The following is a 23,260-nucleotide window of genomic DNA, read 5'->3' as shown; positions in this document are numbered from 1 at the left end:
TTAATTTGGGGGTCCGAAAAGGTCTGAGAACCACTGCGCTTACGCAACTGTGACGGTCCCCCAGCAGCCAGGGAGGTCCAATTGTGTGTTGGTTAAAGACAACAGAAACCTTTGTAAGAACCCTCGCAGCATGGGATGCAGGCGATACCTCCCATGCTATAACACGGTGGTCCTCAACCTTTTCAGGCCACGACCCCCAAAATAATCATAATTTCAACTGGGGACCCCCCACCCTGACAAGCACTAAGAGTTGAGGCATTATATTTTGTATAACACGGTTCTATTGTGAAAACAGCAGATCTACATGCTCAGAGCATGTAGGTCAGCTATTTTCACAATTTCCTCCTCTATTTGACAATTTGGCCAATGCTTAATTAGTCATTTTAGAGGTATATTAAAAAAGTCCCTAAATTGTCACTTTAGAAATGTGCAGATACTAGGGGTGTAACGATATAGTACCTGCATCGAAATATCGTTTTTAACTTAAATAATCGAAGTATATCGAAATGAAAACAGCTAAAATCAAAACGCATCGTTTGAATTTGTATCGTATCGAATCGGCAGTGTAAAGAATTGATTGTATCGATACAACCTACTTCTGCATTATATTTAGCATTTTTAAGAAGAAAAATCACACCCGTGTGAACTGAGCGGTGGTCGTGGAGGCTGTGCAACAGCACTACTGGGTGGGTGCAGCGGGGTTAGTGTGCTTTACAATGCTGTAGTTTCTTCACACACTCTAATTTATTTGACCCTAAAACATTCAGTTTGTTAATAATAATAATAATACTTGACCACACATGCTGACCCACCCTTCCCCCCTGTGTGTGTGTGTGTGTGTGTGTGTGTGTGTGTGTGTGTGTGTGTGTGTGTGTGTGTGTGTGTGTGTGAGAGAGAACAACAGCGCCCCTCCCTTAACATGTGTGGTCAGAAAAGGTACTGCAGCCTTGAGGCTACATACAGACACGGACGGACGGACGGCCGGACGGCCGGACACACACACGGCCACGTATAGGAGACGGTGTGACCACCGCTCAAAAATGAAAAGGAGGGGTTTAATTACTTTTCCTTTCCTTAAAGCTACACTGGTCTATCAATAAATGTGTGTAATCTCTGGGTTCATGTCAAGGTGCAGGTTTGTCAATATACAATGTCCATGTAATTGGCAGATAATCACAATGTTTACTTCGTATATCCATAATAATACATGTTTCCCTTAAAAACCTGCACTATCCACACCTTTCACACAGATTTAATTTCTTTGCTAAATAGTTACTATATCGATTTTAAATCATTGAATCGAATCATATCGTATCGCCATGAATGAACCAATATCGTCCATGTATCATATCGTCAACCATGTATCGTGAATTCGTGATATGTATCGAATCGCTATTGAAATGTATTGTTACACCTTTAGCAGATACCCTCGATACACTTAAACTTTATGTTGGTTTGTTTAACGTCGAGTGAGAAAACAATGTCGCACATTAAGTTAATCATCTGGGGACCCCCCCCGGGGGTCCCGACCCACAGGTTGAGAACCGATGCTATAACAAGAGCCTCGTTTTGAAAAGCGGGGTAGGAAAATATTTCCGTTTATTGGTGTCATGATGCAGGAGGAAAGAAAACCGAGAGGAGGAAGTCGGGTGTTGGGTGTAGCGTGGGAGGGGGGGGGGGGGGGGTGTTGGGGGAGAGGGTGGGTAGGTTGGGGGGGGGGGGGGGGGGGGGGGACGTATTGGTGAACAAAGACAAAAGTGAGGTCAATGTGTTCTCAAGATGTGACCCACATAACCTGGGTTATGCAATGTCATCCTCCAAGGTGGCTCTGAAATGCCACACCATCTTTTTCACTACCGCGGTTTTTTAATACAGCTCAGTGTGCAGACTTGAGAGTGCAGTACATGAGGTTATGGGGTTCACAGTGTCAAAGAAGCAGGTATTCTGCATACCTTTATGGTATCAAAGAAGGGGGGGGGGGGATTCCTTTGTAGGCAATATACAGTATATAACCACAAAGGTTTTATTTTAAAGAATTGCCGAATGTGTGTGTGTGTGTGTGTGTGTGTGTGTGTGTGTGTGTGTGTGTGCGCGCGTGTGTGTGTGTGTGTGTGTGTGTGTGTATGTGTATGTGTGTATGTGTGTGTGTGTGTGTGTGTGTGTGTGTGTGTGTGTGTGTGTGTGTGTGTGTGTGTGTGTGTGGAATATTGTGTAAAAAAGCAGCAGATGCCATAGCACCCCAAATCATCTGGACTAGCAACTCTGACTTCAGAAGGTTGACATTTCTGTATTATAAATTCTTGTTTTGATTGGTCTCATGTAATACTGTGATATCTTGCGATATGGATTTTAATTTTTTTTCATGAGTTGTATGCCTAAACATCAAATTAAAGGTAGGGTAATTGACCAGTCGCTAAGCCCCTCCTAAAGCCGTCCTTGTCCAATGCCAAGTTAGCAACAGGTTACTAACGCAGCAGACTTGGCAAGCTGCCATGGCGGCGCGCATCGGTGTACCGCTAGTTTGGCTGCTAGATAGAGATGGGATTTATGGTTCTTTGAAGTGAACCGGATCTCTGAGATCCGTTCCTTTCAAAGAGCCGTTCAAAAGACTGGCTCATTTTAGTTACTGGTTACTTTGTAGATTTTGATTATGATTGTAAATCACTTCCACCCAAATAGGCCTGTACATTTTGGCCATTGGATACATTTCTGGCATTTGAAAATAGGTGATCTACAAGCTCACAATGTGTCACGTTGCGATGCATTGTGAGCTTGTAGATCAGCTATTTGCAAATGATTTTTCTACATTTTACTCATTAGAAAACCTGTGAAACGGGACATTCTGCATAATGAGTACGTTCTAATATTGGTACTTTAAGTACATTTTGATACCAATACTATTTTACTTTTACTCTAGTACATTAATAACATTCCAAACTTGATTGCAGTATTGATGTTTACCTAAGTAAAGAAATGTAGTACTTTTCCCACCACTGTTCATAGAAAGGAACGGCTCCCTACTGTGAACCGAATCACATCGTTCATTTCAAAGAGCCGTTCAAAAGACTCGATTCGTTCGCGAACGTCCCACCCACTCGCTTCCGTGTCACAAACACTGAAACAAAAACAGAACGGATTGCACTGAACTACACAAACCCACGGGAATAATTTAGGAGCACTTCATGAGAAAATATAACTGGTAACACTTGTGTACTGTATGTTAATCTGACTTTAGTATACTATAGGCTATTGTTTTCTTCCTGGACGTTTGTGGCAGGTTAGTCTGCAGCTGGGTGCTATTGCTGCACGCCGCCATGGCAGCTTGCCAAGGCACCCGCCTTAGTAACCTGTCGCTAAACGTGGCATTGGGCAAGCACGGGTTTAGGAGGGGCATAGCGACTGGTCAATTGATTTCACTTAAGTTTCAGTTTTCATATAGGTGACAGGCAGGGGCCTTCCTCCAATCATGATCAAATGTATGGTGCGCGCAAGGCCCGCCCCTACGCGACCATGATTGGAGGAAGGCCCCACTCTATCCTGATAGGAAGAAAACCTGTCACCCAACAGTTTTGGTGGAGCTTTTTTCTCCTCAAAGGGCATAAGGCTGAAGTCCAAATATGGACCAAACACTCTATAGTAACTAGTACTATCAGAACATAGACCCATTTTGTTAATATTTGAATTCAATGAAATCACTTACACTGCCTTTAAAACAAAAAAGGTATTGAATATTTCACTGCATGCGCAATGCACAATGTATCTAGAAAGTTTCAAATTATGGAAAATAATGAACTTTTCCACAATATTCAATCTTTTTTAGATGGATCTGTAGATCTGCCATTATGGAAAATCTTTGAGTTGTCTTACGGCCGGACTACACCAAAAAATGTGTGCATACGCGAGTACTGTCCGTGAAGACGCTCGCCTATGCTTAAACGCTCCAGGCTACACCAAGGAGGGAGTATATGTGAGGAAGACCAGATAGTCTGTGTACAAAACGCATACGCGTGCTTAAAAAATAGAACCGATCCTATTTTAGGGAATGCGTATCCGTGGTTCGCGCTATCCGTACGCCTGGTGTAGCCGGCTGAATTGATATACATTGGCTCTATCCAAAACGCGCATACGCACTGACGCGCGCGAAACGGCTTGGTGTAGTCCGGCCGTTATTTTTATTTCATTTTCGCCAAATGACATGCTCAGAATTGGGACACCGGGGTTAAAGTGGATAAGCTGCAAGGTGATTGGACTCACTGCGACTCTGATGTCATCTCTAGGAAGTAGATCCGCTGGTTTGACATCACAAGCAGAGAGGGGACCTCTCCTGGCTCCCCGAACTTCACAGTGGACATCTGAGAACACAAATAAGAACATTTATTTAGCCTTTAACAAGAATGATGAGATCAGATTAAAAATGTTTTTGAGGAAGAACTGAGGGTTATATCAATATCAAGAGGACGGTAGTGCACGCACATCAGTGGTGCAGGTGCAAGACAAGCAGTAGTATCACAAAAAAACTATGGAGTCTGCTCTGCACACTGGTGATGCCGAAAAGGCTCCGCTGTATTTTTATTGCGTCGTCAACGTTTCAATCAATCAGACCTTCATTGGTATACTGTACTGTATATTCATATATTCACTGGTGATAGACGGTGACTGTACATTTACTCATATTATGCATTGACAGACTGTACAGTATGTTAACCCATTTTGTTCAGAGACCAAGGCCATACTGGGTGTTGTCATGCTACACCACAAAGATACCCATGTACCTGACAAAATAAATTTGAAAACGTTAAGGATGTCCACAATTACAACACCAGAGGCAGCGCCATAGATCATGTTCAACCCAGAGTCAAATCAAACAGGGTCAAACTCGTTCTCCTGCTATACCACCAAAATAAGGAACACCTTACCGAAGGCCAGTGATGGGCAAGCTACTTGAAAAATATAGAAAGCTACACTACTAGTTACTCTTGATTAAATCTAGCTCAAATACACTACAAGCGATCCCCTGAGAACTGTAGCAGATTACACTACAAGCTACAGGCAAAAGTAGCTAGCTACATCGACACTACTTCTGTCTGTCTTTAAATTAAATGTGTACCTTTACAGGCCATGACCTCCAAAAAGAATCACATTTGAACTGGGGTCTGACCGTCCTGAATGTCCCCTCACTATTGGGGACACTATTGCAATTGACTGGTCTATTTACTTATTTATGTATTTATTTATTTTTCCCAACCATGATGGTCAAGCTACATTATTTGGAAAATGTAGCAAGCTACGTAACTAGTTACTCTAATTAAATATAGCTAATCCTTCTGTCATTCAATGTTATGTGAGATACTTAAATGGTTTCCTGTGCAAATAAGCAGAAACGCTTACTCGGATCTCCTTTTAGTAGACCTTGCACCAGTGAACTGTAAAATGGTAAAATGGTAAATGGTGCATTTATATAGCGCTTTTATCCAATGTAATGCAATGTGCATTACATTCACCCATTCACACACACATTCATACACCGGTGGCGGTGGAAACCATGCAAGGCACCAACCTGCTCACCGGAGGCAACTTGGGGTTCAGTGTCTTGCCCAAGGACACTTCGACATGTAGACAGGAGGAGCTGGGATTTGAACCGCTGACCCATGGAGCATTGGCCAACCCACTCTACCTCCTGAGCTACAGCCGCCCACAAGGGTAGGGTTTCTGCTAGGGATGGTCCGATCAGGTTTTTTGGAACCGATCACCGAGCACCGATCACAAAAGTTTGATCACCCGATACCGATCAATCACCGATCCGATCAAGTTATTATTTATATATTATTTATATTTTCTAAATGTTAATGTTTTAACTTTAATTAATTAATTCACTCATGGATTCATTTATATATTTGCCTTATAGTTATTTACCAGCATTACTATGTATTTATTATCATAGCAGTAACTAATTATTCCTTCAGCACTGTGGAAATCAATACCCCAAAATGGCCTCAAGTGGGCATACTGAACGGCTGGTTGATCGGATGCACCGATCGGATCGGATCGGTGAATTTACCTTTTGATCTAAACCACCGATTATCGCCGATCACGCGTTGATCGGCCCGATCCGATCCATTGCCGATTGATCGGTAACATCTCTACAAAACCCACAAGAACTGTACTGTCATGAACCTGTACCTTTTCCTATGCAAACTACTAATAAAGTCTTCAATCAAGCAATAGGATGTGCTGATGCACAACAACCAAAAAAGAGTCCACACACAAGTTCAAACCACTGAGGCTGCCGGCAAGCCTACAGTAGGGCAGTAGGGCAGGGCCGTCACCGTGTCCCATGGGCCATGGCAATATTTTATGCTTTAAATACCAGTAAGACTCCCTAATCGGGAGATAAGCGACCGTAGGTCACTTATCTCCACAAATAGGGCAAACATTTTTTATTCCATAAACTTCCTGATCCATGTTGATGACATGAGTGTAGACATACTGTGTAGTGATTTTCGGGCCAAAACTGTAGGAGCAGTGGCCAAAAATGTGTTTTAAAAATCGGCCTGTAGGTGGCGCTAGAAGAGGGCCATGTGAGAAATGAGTGGTGGGCTGTCCGCGTTGCCTTGGCGGACGAATAGGTACTGGCCCCGGCTCTCCCGGACGCTCCTAGCCTGAGTTACGGCATTTTATGTGAGCTGCAGTGGCAGGGGGTCCTCCACTGGGGGCGCCACCACTTTTGCATCCGTTCTGGAGCACCAGGAGTGGGTGGTCCCCAGGAATTCCCCGTGAGCAACTCCGTTGGGGTGGTCATTTGGTCATTTTTGCACATTTGGTATTTTTTTTACACCTGGGGGTCCCCCAGAGACCTGGGGGTCCCTGGAACTCCGGGGGTCCTTGGAGGTTGTAGTTTGGCAGGCAAGGAGTTTGTGTGGAAATTTTGGCATGGATCGGGCCAACGGTGGCCGAGATATGAGCAGGCCAAAAGTGTGACGTGTGAGGTGTGACGGACTGACGTGTGACGTGTGACGGACTGACGCACGGACACCTCGAGCAGCTTTCTGTAGTAAGATGCGACCTACGGTCGCAATAAAGAAATAGCAGATATACAAGCTCACAGCGCGGCACCGAGTGCCGCGCTGCGAGCTTGTAGATCTGCTATTTTTGAAAAATCGTGAAAATTAGAATGTTGACCCGATTTTATAAGTGTCTTTTGAATCCTTCAAAGATTTTTGGAAAAAAACCTATGTTTCTATGTCAGCAATCTGGCCAGCCATCGTCAAAGAAAAGGTCCTTTTCACTTAACTGGAGCTCAGTTAGTCTGTTCTTGAGAGACTACTATGTCAGTGGTGCTCAAACCTTTTCATGTGAAGGACCCCCAAAATGATATTTATTTGGCCACGGACCCCCATTTTGAAAATATCTAGTTCCAGGGACCACCCAGAAGCAAAATTTGAGTTACAAACGTTCGCTTTGAAAATACATAATATTCAAAGATTTTCACACATTTTCGCGACTTTTTCAAAAATAGCAGATCTACAAGCTCACAGCGCGGCACTCGGTGCCGCGCTGTGAGCTTGTATATCTGCTATTTTTCACTGGTTAAAGCATTCAATAATTCTAGGCCTAAATGGGTTAAATTATTTGTACTTGCTCTTGACTCGTACTCTTACCTGTATCTGAGTTTCATTCTTACTGTACTGCTGTTGCTGTCATGACACCTGGATTTCCCCCGGGGATCAGTAGAGCTTTATCTTATCTTAATAACAACAACGTATTCTAAGTAGTGGACAATTTTACCCGAGGCAAAGAGAAAGAAGAATGCAATATATGTCAGGTATTTAGGTTGGCTAGAACGGTTCCGTGTCAGGGGTGAGCAGGTTGGAATTTTTCCACAAAACACACGGCTGTTGCCAGAATCAAGCAACCTCTAGAGCAGTGGTTCTCAACGTGGGGTGTGGGACAGTGTTGATTTCGTCGACTAAAACCATGACGAAAAATGTTTGTCGACTGCCGTTTTTTTCACTGACGAAAACTAAATAAAAACGAAGCTGTGATGACTAAAACTCAGACTAAATATATTGACAATTTTGTCAACAAAATAAAAACTAGACCAAAACGTTGGGGAGGGACTAGTGGAGAGTCATTTTATGTTTGGTTGATCTCAGATGTTGCGTGTTGTGAGCTTGTAGATCTGCTATTTTCAGCACACAACCAAGTGTAAAATCAGTCATTACGATAACATCAAGGCTTGCCAAAATACATTTCAGTTGACTAAATCAACTGTAGATTCAGTCGCCTAAAAATGTTATGATATTTAGTCGACTTAAATTAGACTAAACCTAAAACATTTCAGGCGACTAAATTACATTTTATTCAAAAGACTGACACTGGTGTGGGTAGGAACCAAATGGAACCTTATCGATGTACAAACTAACAGGTGTGTGTGCACTACTAACTCAGAGAGTGACCCGTAAGGGTCCGTTTGCGTAGATTGGGGTCACCAAAATCATATGAAATGGGGGTCCATGGCCTAATTAATGCATATCAGACTGGGTGTCCTTGAAATAAGGTTGAGAATCTCTGTACGCGAGGCACACATTTCATGTGCTTACCTTGCCGTGCTAGTTTCAGCTTTCATTAGGCCATACATAAATTATTTCATCCAACTTAACTCATATGCTGCCATTTAACAATACCTTCGTACTCTTTAACTGCCATTCGTCTCCATAGACTTCCATGTAATTCATAGTGCACGGATCATGCACACCCATGCCTAGATAATGCACCACGTGTGTCCACATTGCTCACAGCTTTCAAACAAAAAAATCCGAATGGAAATCCGTTCAGGCATTCATGAGATAGCAGCCATTATGTTTTACACTGTTGTGAGTAGGCCTGGGGCGGTATGGACATTTTGTTACCGCGATTACCGTCTTCCCATTTACCGCCGGTACTGCGGTAATTACCGCACCCCCGTATCTATTAATTAAGGTTCGGCGATAAGCCAAAATATTGCAATCATCTTCCCAAAAGGAGGGGCGACACAGCCTGACTGCCCGAGTTATACTTCTCCGTACAGCACAGCGTGTCTGGCTTTCAAAGGAGCAGATCTACAAGCTCACAACACGTCGCATCCGTGATGCGTTCTGAGCTTTTAGATCTGCACTGTCGGGTTACCATAGTAACGTAGGCAAGCTACGTAGGCTAGCTACTTGGGCTATTCAGACACAAACAGCTGAAGGAAGGGTTGTCAGATCGTGTACAGTGATTCTGTAAACTCACGTCACGTCTCAACTCTCAAATCGCAGTGATTGAGTGCTGCTATATACAGGTTTTAGTTACAAGACTTGACAGAAAAGGTTATAAAATCGCCGACGCGCCGCTGGACGGAGCACAACGTGCGACGGAGAAAGTAAAATAGTTTCTCCACAGTGGAGAGGCGACACAGCCTGACTGCCCGAGTTATACTTCTCCGTACAGCACAGCGTGTCTGGCTTTCAAAGGAGCAGATCTACAAGCTCACAACACGTCGCATCCGCGATGCGTTCTGAGCTTTTAGATCTGCACTGTCGGGTTACCATAGTAACGTAGGCAAGCTACGTAGGCTAGCTACTTGGGCTATTCAGACACAAACAGCTGAAGGAAGGGTTGTCAGATCGTGTACAGTGATTCTGTAAACTCACGTCACGTCACGTCTCAACTCTCAAATCGCAGTGATTGAGTGCTGCTATATACAGGTTTTAGTTACAAGACTTGACAGAAAAGGTTATAAAATCGCCGACGCGCCGCTGGACGGAGCACAACGTGCGACGGGGTGGAGATAGTTTTAAAATAGTTTCATTTTCGGCTTTAGTCCACGCGGCCCGCGCTCCGCCAGTAATCCGTATGAATAAAAAAAGATATGCCACAACACAAGGTAGCCTATGTATTAACATCCTTGTGTCGAGTGGATTACAGAGAAAGAGTTGTGCTCCGTACTCTATCTATGCCCTGCGTGCAGCCGTGCACTGTGTACACTGCAGGTCTCTGTGTGTGAGTGACGTATGTGGCTTCCAACGTGTGGTACACGGCCCAGAGCAGAGCGGCATGGAGCGCATGCGGTCCTCGCTTCTCCCCCGTTTTAAAACTCGCTTGTTTTCCAATAAAAAATAGACCTTTTTTTGTCTTTTTACCGCGGTAAGCACAATGACACCGCGGTAGACCTCGGTATACCGCGGTACGGCGGTACGGCGGTTACCGCCTCCAACCCTAGTTGTGAGCTTGGAGGTCTGCTACCTGAGTTGTATGGGGGTTGTATGGGGGTTAAACAAGCAATTTCGCGATCGCTATCATATATTTTTTTTCAAAATGGCGGAAATTCTCGGGTTCCTCGGGCGTGGCAGGGAGGGACATCGCGAAATTCTCGGGTTCCTCGGGTTTGGCAGGGTATGAGTTAACATTGAGGTGCCCACAATATTTGGGTGCCCAGTCTTCCTGTCCGCGTCGGTTAAAATAGCTGATCTACAAGCGCACGTTGTCTCGTGGATGCGATGCGTTGTGAGCTTGCAGATCAGCTATTTTGGCATGCAACACACGTCACATGACGAAGTATAGTCAGGCTTTACTTGGGTGGGAGACAACGTAACGAGGAGACTCAACGCTTCATGTAGAGCACAGCCGCAGACAGCACCGCTCAGGCGCTCACATATCAACGCCCCGTCCGCGAGGTCTGCGAGCCTGCAGCTGGGTGCTATTTATTGGAGCATGTGAATGCAAAGAAAGACGAGAGGACAGGCGACCGCGGACCGCCGCACGAACGGGCCGAACGGGCCTACGAGCGCCGTTCACGGACATCAGAATGAACGCTTTCGAAAATAACGTTCATCAAGTGTAAACATGATGATTCATTTCACGTTTGCCCAAAATATGAACGTGTTCATGCACGATCGTTCATTGAACGTGTTCGGGTACAACACTGATTAAATAGTTAATCGCAATTATTTGAGTGACAATCAATCGTCATGTAAAATGTCATAATCGTGACAGCCCTACAACCGAGACATTCCTTCACTTCCTCTAGGTGCGAGAAATGTAAAAAAAACATAAAAATGAAAGGACGAGGAGCCCCGTGCGACCAAGGTAAATAAACAAGGGTCCTGCTGGGGTCTGCTTGGTTCCGTTTCCGCTCTTTTTGGTCCGTGTCCAGGTGTCTGAAGGAGGTAAACGATACCCTAGCGCTGCACGGAGGGGGCTCCGTACATGCGCTGTGTGGAAAAAGAGTTCTTGGAGAGAACGTTCATGAACGGCGCGGGAGGGCGGCACGAAAAGCGGTCAGAAAAGGAGGCGTTTTAGCCAGGTCGGCCTACACGCTGGGTTCGATGGGAAATCGCTGTAGGTTTGTCCTTAACCCACTTAGGCCTAGGATTATTGAATGCTTTAGCTATGGAAAAATAGCAGATATACAAGCTCACAGCGCGGCACCGAGTGCCGCGCTGCGAGCTTGTAGATCTGCTATTTTTTTTTAAAGTCGTGAAAATGTGTGCAAATCTTTGAATATATGTATTTTTAAAGCGAACGTTTGTAAGTCAAGTTTTGCTTCTGGGGGGTCCCTGGAACTAGATATTATGAGATGCGGGTCCGTGGCCAAATGCATATCATTTTGGGGGTCCTTCACATGAAAAGGTTTGAGAACCACTGACATAGTAGTCTCTCAAGAACAGACTAACAGAGCTCCAGTTAAGTGAAAAGGACCTTTTCTTTGACGATGGCTGGCAAGATTGCTGACATAGAAACATATAGGTTTTTCAAAAAACCTTAGAAGGATTCAAAAGACACTTCGGCAGAATCGGGTCAAAATCAGGGCAAAATTCAAATTTTCACGATTTTCCAAAAATAGCAGATCTACAAGCTCGCAGCGTGGCACTTGGTGCCGCGCTGTGAGCTTGTATATCTTGCATACAAACTCACTGGTTAAAGCATTCAATAATTCTAGGCCTAAATGGGTTTTAAAGGAGTAGTTCACGCCCAAAATGACTGTTTTCCTATTGATTACTCATGTCATGGAGACTTGAGTTCAATAAATTCGGTGCAACGAAAAAAGTGATGATAGTAAATGTACCAGATGCATTTGGGTCCCCATCCGGAATCAAAGGGGGTGCATTTATTGTCATCAAAGTTTTGCCTTAGGAATGTGACAAATACAAACAAATATTATTGAACTCAAGTCTCCATGGCATGAGTAATCAATAGAGGGTATGCGTGTGACCTCACTGTTGCTGGAAGTTATGTGGGAACGCCTACTGAGTGGCAAAAAACTAATTTCTGCCATTGACAGCCCATACATCCAAAACAGAAAAGTCCTTTCTGATTGTATTAAACAAAGTTAACTCACCAACATTGCGGCTGTACTGAAAGCTTGAATTATCCTCTTTCTATCTGCAAAGTGTTTGTTTCATAAAAATCCACCATAGACATGTTATGAGCTACTTTCTGTCAAGACATTCTGTGCAGGGGATTATTTTTCCAAGTGTCAGAGTTTGGAAGCACTCGTTTTCAACAACACAACATCCTGCTGCCTCCTGCATTATGTGCAATTTAGAGACAGGTGGTATGCAGGGCCGTTGAGTGATTTGCAACTAGCACTTCCAAACTCCAATGCTCCATGCTGCTCAATGTTTTGCCACTCAGTCTAGATTAGGGGGGCGGGTCCCAGTGGACGTGCATACCCTCTATAGAAAAAAAGTCATTTTGGGGGTGAACTACTCCTTTAAATGTCGTAATCCTCACCCCGATCCTCGGCCACCGGGAAGATGTTCAAAAGCTTTCGTTTTCTCCCCGCAAATCAAGAAACGTGACTCACCTCAACACGGCCATCAAAACATGTTACTGCTGAGTTTGAACCTTGGGTTGTGTGGCTGAATGAATAAGTCATTGAACAGAACACTGGTTCTTTTGTCTTTTTTTCCCAATTTTACTTGTTATGCCGATTCCCAAATTCCCCACACAGTGTGTGTAGTCTAGGGCATTCACCAAATATTCGAATCTTCGAATATCAAAGTCACTATTCGATGTTGTTCAACGAAGTCGAATATTCGCTTTTTATTTTTTATTGTTTTCTCTTAAAAAATATAGTTTATAAAGCTTGGCTAGATAGGAAGTCATAAGAATGAGTTCTCAATGCCCCTGGTGGATGAATTTGTTAATGCTCTATACCAGGGGTTCTCAAACCTTTTTAGGCCGTGATGCCCAAAATAAACATATTTGAACTGGGGACTCCCACCCTGACAAGCTCTTGGAATTGTAGGTATTACATTTAATGTGACTCGGTTCCACAGATAAATATTGCGTTGCGAGGCGTTGTGAGCATGTAGATATGCTATTTTCACAATGTTCGCCTCTTGCTTACTTAATATTTGACATTTTGGCCAGTCGTGTGGAATATTCGACTATTCGAATACTTTGAGGTCGAATAATTCGAATACTAAAAATCACTATTCGTGAATGCCCTAGTGTAGTATTGTCACTGCTGACCCCTTACGGTTGGTCTTTGGACTCGTTGGGACATTTTGTAGGGTTATTTGTAGGGGTGTAACGATACATTTTAATAGCGATTCGATACATATCACAATACATGGTTGACGATACGATACATGGATGATATTGGTTCATTCATGGCGATACGATACGATTCGATTCAATGATTTAAAGTCGATATAGTAACTATTTAGCAAAGAAGTTAATACTGTGTGAAAGGTGTGGATAGTGCAGGTATTATTATGGATATAAATACATGCACATTGTATATTGACAAACCTGCACCTTGACTTGAACCCAGTGATTACACACATTTATCGATAGACCAGTGTAGCTATATGGAAAGGAAAGGTAATTAAACCCCTCCTTTTAATTTTTTCTTCTTGAAAATGCTAAATACAATGCACAAGTAGGTAGGGCTGTAATCTAGCCCTGTTTTAGGGATTCGAACTTCGGGGGGATTTTCCGAACGAACCATCGAACCTTCGATGGTTCGTTCAATTGAATAAAAACCGAACGTTCGAACGTTCGACCCATCGAACGTACTGTACCTTTAACCAGCTAAAACAGTGTAGGAAATGTTTTAAATGCGCTGTTTTATCCATTGAAAACGCGTGGATGCGTGGCCGCATTAACACCTAGGCTAACACTTGGAAAATCCAACCCAATCGGAGAAAATGTTGCGCAGTTAGTTGACGAACAGGCTCAATGTATAGCAGAGTTGCACGGATGATGATTAGACTTGGTGACTGCGTCGGAGCTTGTCGCGTTCGGGCTGAACTGGTCTCGATGTAACAACCCCAGACATCGCATTATAGATCCTTTAGGGGGTTGCAATGAAATCCATCTTTGCTCATGCTTAGGAGAAAGGCTGTTTAATCTTTGGGTGCATGGATGGGTGTTCGCTGTTCAAAGCACACACGTCTGTCTCTGCCCAGCTCAGCTGCTCTCACTCTACACGCTTGTGCCTCGCTGACACAAGCGTGTGTCAGCGAGGCGCTGTAATGGTTCGCGGCCCCAAACAGGAGCGGAATTGGAGCGGAGGACGGTCCTTGATCGCTCCAAGCTGTTCTGGTGCATTTTACAACTACTTTAACGGTCACCATTAACTGTTAGTGTTTACCGGTAGGCCTAACTTATTTCGTATTTGGCTATCTCTACTACTGTGATATTCTGAATAGGCCTATCACATTCTGATAATTATTTTTCGTGTAAAAAAAAGAAGAAAAAAAAAAAGAAAAAAACCTGAACCCATTAATTTCGAACTTCGATTGCCAACGTAACGAACGAACGTTCGAATCTCCGAAGGTTCGCTTGCAGCCCTACAAGTAGGTAGTATCGATACAATCGATTCTTTGCACTGCCGATTCGATACGATACAAAATAAAACGATGCGATTCAATTTTAGCTTCGATTTTTAAGTTAAAAATGATATTTCGATACAGTTACTATATCGTTACACCCCTAGTTACTTGGTATTTAGCCTCGGAAACCCAGGCTTTTATTTTGGCGATCGGAAAGAAAAATAAAAGCCCGGGCTATCGTGTTAAAATCACTGGTGTACGAAGTGTAGAGTGGCGTCGCACCAAATGTGTTGACGTCATGACGCAGCAGCATCTCTGAGCCCTGTGCTGTGTCCACTCCTCAAAATGTTTCCGACAACTACAACCAGGTTTTTTTTTTTTTTTGGAAGGCTAACTAGCGATAATTACAACTATTTGGAGACCTTGGCTGAACCCACCACTCCATCAAAATCCATCACGGACGTGTGCCGACTCTGTGGGGAGACGTTTAGTGACCCCAGAAGCAAACGCAATTTACTCATTAAGAATAGCAAGCAGGACTGTGTTTCCAGTTGGCGACAAAAACCTTTTGGACAAGCCGTTGAGGGAGGGGGAGGGGAGCAGAGCATGCGCTGAGCAGAGGGGGCGTGGGGTAGGGCATTCACGAATAGTGATATTTAGTATTCGAATTATTCAACCTCAAAGTATTCCAATAGTCGAATATTCGACAGGACTGGCCAAACTGTCAAATATTAAGTAAGCAAGAGGCGAACATTGTAAAAATAGCCGATCTACATGCATGTAGATCGGCTATTTTTGGAGCCGTGGGCGGAGCCCATGGTCTCCTTCTGAGTGGCTTTGTGTGTCCTGTCTCACCAGTGAGAAATGTCCCGTTGAGTTCGAACAGTACCTTTTATGACCACACATGTTAAGGGAGGGGCGCTGTTTTCAGGCCAGGCACACACACGCACACACACACACAGGGGGGAACACATAGAATCAAAAACATAGATCTGGAAGTGCTCAATTTCACGGCTCCACTTCGAACCAAGGTTTGATTTTTGATACTGTTTGTTCATGTTGGCTCACTGGGAACACTGTTTGAAAGTGTGGTCCAGTTAGGGATTCCAAATGACCCCTTAAAGGTGTGTAAATGGAACCTTTCCATGTATGCCCTCAGAGTTATGGGAGTCCTTGAAATAAAAGGTTTGAGACCCAACTTCTCTCCAAAATGGCTGCTGCGCATTATAGCCTATTGATCCCAGTGCATGACGGAGGACGATTTCACGATGAATTCAATCTCCACAAGTGTTTTTTCACCACGATAAACCATAACAGCGATTGTCGATCCCATCCCCACATGACGCATTCTAACTTCTGCAGTGGAATCTTGGTGGTCTCACCTTGAGGAAGGAGTGCAGCTCCTCCTCCTCCTCGAACACCTCCACGTCCAGGAAGAGCTTCAGCCGGTGGTCCACTCCCTCATAGTCCTCAGAGAGCAGGTCCAGATCTACAAACACACACACCCCACAGCGTGTATCAAAACAACATCCCGCTTCCAGCAGTGGAAGCTTGTGATTGGCTGAACCGGAGGTAGGGAGCGCTCCGTTGTGTTCGCCTGGACCGCACGGAGGTGCCAAGAGCTCACTCGTGTATAGGTTATAGGTAGTCTCTCGATACAGACTTCCGCAGTAATCCATAAATAATCATAGCACATGATAAACATTCTATATTTACAATGTCTAAGTATTCTACTTAATAATTGGGACTTACAAGAACCATTATCATAGTTATAATAGACCAATATTTACAGTAGTTTAGTCATTTTGGTTTGATAAGGTTGTGGGCAGAACAATTTGTCCTTGTTATTTCACTATTTTTACTTTATTAATTATAATTAAAGACACTTCATAGTGAATTAGTTCATAATAAATAGCCTATTTCATGATTGTTGTTATAGCTAGATCAGATTGTGTTTATAATATAACGCCGTCGCGCCTCCGTCATCTCCAACGAAAACAAGCGCTCCGCCCTTGTTCCATTGTTGGAACCGGGATGGTGTTTTGATACACGCCACCCCAGCTTTTGTCCGAGCAATATACACAATATACACTATGGTCACAATTGCGATTAACAATTTAATTGTGTTTCTGTCATTGACAATTACATTCCTGTTTGGCTTGTAGGCTTTGAAGTTGAACATGGTAGATATGACACATAACCTAAATATACAAAGGAATGACTTACATATATTATATATATTTGACAACTTTATACTTGAAAAAGAACCTTGATAGTGGAGATAGCCGATCTACAAGCTCACAACGTTGTGAGCTTGTAGATCTGCTATTCCCACTATTTTTGAAAATGTTTGAAAATATGAAAATGTTTCAACATGTAAACGATTATGACGATTTCATTATTTACATTTTCTTCTTCTTGTTCTTATTATTACATTGCATTTATGCTGCCGATGTTCGGCTACTTTTAACCAAGTCATAAAATGTTAGTTGCAGATCCAGATCGGTATATTTTGAGTGGTTAAATAAAATAAAGTTTTGATGTTTATTTATTTTTAATCTATCAGAAAGTTCTTTGTGTTTATTTCTGAGATAAAAATAAATAATGCTTATAAGTTCAATGTTGTCAAATTCTATTTTTATCATAATCGTTTTTCAAAAATTATTAGAAAATCTTACACTTTCTGACAAAATATACTGTGTGTAAACTTGTAAATGGGGATCTAGGACTCAGCAACAGCTCTAACACGTTCCACAAATCAATGCTCAGCGAAAACAACTCTTCAGCAAATAGAGAGAGACGCACTGCTGTGCCTCAAGCTAACGCTAAACTTTGACCCTGCACTGTGACCCTTGACCGATTTGAGAGCAAACAACACTAAAAGAAAGCGAAAAGATTAAGAGCGAAGGGTCCTGACCGCACCCTCAACTCTTCTCCCAAGTTTATGAAGTGTCTTAAGTTATTGCTATGACAGATAGACAAACAGACAGCCGACCACTGTCGGGGGGACATGAATTCACTCCAACTGAATGAAACGTTTGAGATTTGTCTCCCGTATCCCCGTTGTCAAATGTCTAATCCTCACATTTGTATCATCTTAGAGATGTTCTCCGTTCCTCCGTTCGCTAAGTTATCAAACTACTGTAGGAATGGGACGATGTGAAAATTTCATATCACGATTATTGTGACAAAAGAAATCACGATTTACGATATTATCGCGATAATCAAAATTAGGGGTGGATATTGGCAAGAATCTCGCGATGCAAATACGTATCACGATACTTGGGTCACGATGCAATAGTATCATGATATATTGTGAATCTTTGCGATGCAATACTATTGCGATACTATTGCGATATATCAGCTTTAAAAGCTGAAGGCGCTGCTCTAATGTTGTTGTTTTCGTCATTTGCAGCCATTTTCTCGAGAGACCTCATTCATTGAACTGAGGGAAGGGGAAGTAGCTACTATAGTACAGCGACATCTAGAGGCAGCAGAGTGTCAGGACCGGACTTCTACCATTGGTTCCTATGCATGGGAACATATTTTATTTTCCTCAAAGTATCGCGATACTAAGGCCTGAGTATCGATACAGTATTGGTAAATAAACTATCGCGATGTATTGCCTTATCGATTATATTGCCATATCGATTATATTGCCCACCCCTAATCAAAATCCATTATCCTGCGGAACATTAGCCAAAAAATTGCAGATCTACAAGCTCACAACGCGTCACAAAAGACTGTACCAATTACAGAGGGTTTAAGTGGTACCGGATATGCAGCTCGGGAAATAAAAGGTGAATTGATCCCAGTGCATGACGGAGGACGATATCACGATGAATTAAATCTCCGCGATACGATTATTGTGAGTGTTTTTTTATCGCGATAAACGGCAATCATCGCTTATCGTCCCATCCCTAAACTACTGTTTCTTGGCGACGGGGATATTCCTGTGGCCTGGCCAGAAACCTGACTAAAACATTCATTTATACTGCAAGCCACGGCCTATGGCCATTAACCCTCAAAGCCCCGGAACGTGCCCGAGTCGCGTTCGATTTGAACCACGTTAACCATTACTTTTATGCTTTAACTATTGAAAAAATAGCAGATATACAAGCTCACAGCGCGGCACCGAGTGCCGCGCTGCGAGCTTGTAGATCTGCTATTTTTGAAAGATCGTGAAAATGTGTGCAAGTCTTTGAATATCTTTGACCCGACTTCTAAATCCTTCCTCTAAAGTCTCAAACCTTTTCACGTCAAGGACCCCCAAAATTACAGGTGTTTGGCCACAGACCCCCATCTCAAAATATGCTGTTCCAGGGACCCCCCAGAAGCAGAGATTTTAGTTACAAAACCTTGTTTTGAAAAATATATATTGAAAAAGGTGCACACAAAAATAGCAGATCTACAAGGTTGCAGCGTGGCACTCGGTGCCGCGTTGAGAGCTTGTATAGCTGCTATTTTTCAATAGTTAAAGCATTCAATAATTCTAGGCCTACATGGGTTAAATGGGAGAACATTTGGGAGCAATAAACCCTGTGGTGAATGCTGAACAGCTACATGGGACGTTACTGCATTGCGAGCCCTTATGAACGACTGATCTGGATTGAGAGTGATGGGAGCGGGCCTCGCAGAGGCCACGGTAAAACCTCATGTCTTTTCATCTGGAGGTGAGTGGAAACAACTGTTTCTGTTCTTCCACGAGGTGAAACTCACAAGCAGTGGTGGAAAAAATACTCACATACTGTTGTTCCCTATAGAGGGTATGCGTGTGACATCACTGTTGCTGGAAGTTATGTGGGAACGCCTACTGAGTGGCAAAAAAATAATTTCTGCCATTGACAGCCCATACATCCAAACAGAAAAGTCCTATCTGATTGTTTAAACAAAGTTAAACTCACCAACATTGCGGCAATACTGAAAGCTTGAATTATCCACTTTTCTATCTGCATAAAAATCCACCATAGGCATGTTATGAGCTACTTTCTGTCAAGACATTCTGTGCACATTTTTATTTTTCAAAGTGTCAGAGTTTGGAAGCACTCGTTTTCAACAACACAACGTCCTGCTGCCTCCTGCATTATGTGCAATTTAGAAACAGGTGGTATGCAGGACCGTTGAGTGATTTGCAACGAGCACTTCCAAACTCTAATGCTCCATGCTGCTCAATGTTTTGCCACTCGGTCTAGATTAGGGGGGCGGATCCCAGTGGACGTGCATACCCTCTATTGAGTTTGCACATTTCCTGGGGCAAGCTGCCCAGATCACACATGTCACACGGGTCTTCTTAGTTTTTCACACTTAAAAAGTGCCTGCAATGTAGTGCATTTGAAACTACATTGCAGTGCGCATCATGTGGAGTACATATGCCCTGTATTTTTTGCCGATGGGTTCCCAGATCGGCTATGCCCAAATATGGAGTGTGTGTTGTGTTGTCTAACCACAATGTGTCTGTCGTCATGGCATCAGGTGCAAACAAATCAAGCCAGCTCCGTGGAGCTCTAGAACATCTCCATATATGGGCAAAAAAGGGGGCAAGCCCTATTATGGGCATATACTGATGACCCCGGGGATCTCCATATACGTATGAGCATATCGGTCGGATCAACAGTGCGACATACGTAGGTGTGAGGGGCGGGCGCGTAGTGGCCGAACCTCTAGTTTCTTTAATTAGCAGATCTATAAGCTCACAAGCTCGTAGATCAGATTTTCGCTACTTTTGCATGATACCGTCATACGCCCAAATATAAATTAGGCCATTCATTTACTGAAATAAGGGGAAAAGATTTCCGTCTGATCTGTACAAAGGCTGAGCGCATGCACACTTCTGCAGGCAGCAATAGCTTTTTAAAAACAAAGGCAACATTAGAAGGCTTCTGCGTAACAATGAGGGCACTCTGCCAATCTGCCAAAAAATAAATACATGATTCAGTAGGAGTTGATGCTGTGGGTGAGGCACTGGGTCTGAACCGCTGCCAACATTCACCTACGGTTTCACAAGAAGAGATTACATGGCACTGCCACGGAGAGTAGAAGAAAAGAGAAGGGAGATGGTATGTTTTTTTTATACCCAGGGGCGTCACAAGGGGGGGAAAAGTGGGACTGAGTTACTAGGGCCCAAGGTGGAGGGCCCTAATAATTTTATACGTTAGATATTGAAAAATAACGGATATACAAGTCGTGAAAATGTGTGCAAATCTTTGTATATAAGTATTATTTTAATACATATAATTTTGGGGGTCCTTCACACTGACATAAATACATAGGTTTTTCCAAAAAAAACCTTAGAAGGATTTGAAAGATTCAAAGACTTGCACAAATGTTCACGATTTTTCAAAAATAGCAGATCTACAAGCTTGTATATCTGCTATTTGTCAATAGTATAAATGGGTTAAACACCCTCCCCCTATGAAGAACAATCATGGGGGGCCCGCAGTGAACCCTTGTACCCAGGGACCAGAATTTGGTGTGACACCCCTGATGGAGAGTGGAATAAAAGAGAAGAGATATGGTACGTTTTTTTATTATGCCCCTATTGTCTGTTGTCTGCTCATTCCTTGGTGCCCCGCCGTCGGATCAAGAGGTGACTCTACTCTTACTGTTGTTACTGTGGTTAGGGTTTTGGGTTTGGGAAACGGGATACCATCTGAGAAGCGGAGCGTTCCCCCTTCAGGGTTTGTGTGTGCTTTTCCAACCATTTCCCCGATCTATGACCGCTAGTTAAGACTGCAATTTATCTCAATTTCACTTTAGCCATATGAAATCTGTGGTGCACCAGTGAATCTCATACATACTATCATCTCTGGAGAGGATTTGGTTTAGGATTAGCTTGGTTTCGAGTTTAATGACACTAATGATTATTAATCACGTGAACCCTAGCGTCCCTATTCTAGGCATGGCACAGGCCAGGGATTTTGAGCAACAGCACTATGAGGCGCTCTCTGAAAAAGATTATTGCGACCGTCAGGTACAAGTTACTATGAAAAAAAGCTCCACCGGCTCTCCTTCTGTCTGTCTGTCTGTCACATCACGTCACGTCACACTTTTGCCCCTAATCTCTGCCAACATTGGCCCTATCGATGCCAAACTTTGCACACACACTCCTTGGATGGCAAATCACAACCTCCACCCCTGATTTCTCACATGGCCCTCTTAGCGCCACCAACAGGCCGATTTTTGCTCCTACAGATTTTGGCATCAAATTTTGGCACACACACACACACACACAGACTGCGACCGTGCGTCGCGATCACTCATGCGCGGCCACGCGTGTGCAAGCTCGCACAAAAGTCCCTCCCCCATAAATCGTTCAGACAGGGCACAATATCAGACTCAAGTGGTAAGCTGAGTCTGAAATCAGGCTAGAACCACCCACCTCCAGGACTGGGCCGTCCTCCGCGCAGGGCTTGGGCCTGGTCGGCGTGGTATCCTGGAGGGGTAGAGCTAGTAGCGTCGGTGTAGTTGTAGCTCCCGGACAGATCCTCTTTACTCTGACCTGCAGGCACGTCACAAGGGGAGTGGGACTGAGTTACCAGGGCCCAAGGATGGAATTATTTTATACTTTAGCTATTGAAAAATAGCAGATCTATAAGCTCACAGCGCGCGCTGCAAGCTTGTAGATCTGTAGAAATCCTTCTTTTGACTCCTTCTAAGGTTTTTTTTGAAAAACCTATGTTTCTTTGTCAGCAATCTGGCTATGGCCATCGTCAAAGAAGAGGTCCTTTTCACTTAACTGGAGCTCAGTTAGTCTGTGAAAATGCGTGCACATCTTTGAATATATGTATCTTTTAAGCAAACATTTGTGACTCAAATTTTGCTTCTGGGGGGTCCCTGGAACTAAATATTTTGAGATGGGGGTCCGTGGCCAAATACATATCATTTCACATGAAACGGTTTGAGCACCACTGACATAGAAACATAGGTTCTTCAAAAAACCTTAGAAGGATTTGAAACATTCAACACACACATTTTCACGATTCTTCAAAAATAGCAGATCTACAAGCTCGCAGCGCGGCACTCGGTGCCGCGCTGTGAGCTTGTATATCTGCTATTTTTCAATAGTTAAAGTACCCAGGGCCCAGAATTTGGTTGCGACACCCCGGCTGACCTTCCTTGCCGTGAGAGAGGCCACGGTCGGCCCAGGTGTCCCCCTCGCCTTCATCGACGAAGGTCCCCTGGGCGGTGACGAAGGAGGAGCTGGGGTCGTCCGTGGTATTGGTAGTGGTGGCGGTGGTGGCCTCAAGGACGGGGCTGCAGCTGAGGCTAGCGTCTCTAGACGACGGGTTGTCTGTGGAATGGTCCTAGGAGAGGAGAGGAGCAACGTGAGCTTGTAGATCAGCTATCTGTGTGTCCAATGTTCACCCCCAGAATAGGGACCTGGAAAGCATCTGTGTCACTTATTATTTAGTCTAGAAGATGGACAGGGGGGGCCGCGCGCATATGGTGGATTTTCT

General features: G+C 43.7%; 1 protein-coding gene across 1 annotated transcript in view; it reads right to left on the bottom strand.

Moving 5' to 3' along the window:
* stk11ip (serine/threonine kinase 11 interacting protein) overlaps window positions 1-23,260 on the bottom strand; it is a 117,419-nt gene that overhangs the window by 40,201 nt on the left and 53,958 nt on the right. Inside the window, exons 22-25 of the mRNA XM_080720561.1 lie at window positions 22,915-23,107; window positions 22,183-22,302; window positions 16,187-16,293; window positions 4,255-4,352 (exon numbers count right to left, since the gene is read on the bottom strand). Of these exons, the coding sequence (XP_080576687.1) occupies window positions 4,255-4,352; window positions 16,187-16,293; window positions 22,183-22,302; window positions 22,915-23,107 (518 nt within the window). The remainder of the gene's footprint in view (window positions 1-4,254; window positions 4,353-16,186; window positions 16,294-22,182; window positions 22,303-22,914; window positions 23,108-23,260) is intronic.

The sequence above is a fragment of the Nannobrachium achirus genome (genome assembly GCF_963921795.1).
Source record: "Nannobrachium achirus genome assembly, chromosome: 24".
Classification (NCBI taxonomy): Eukaryota; Metazoa; Chordata; class Actinopteri; order Myctophiformes; family Myctophidae; genus Nannobrachium; species Nannobrachium achirus.
Note: the sequence above shows the minus strand (reverse complement) of the source record. Positions and strands in the feature narration are given on the sequence as shown.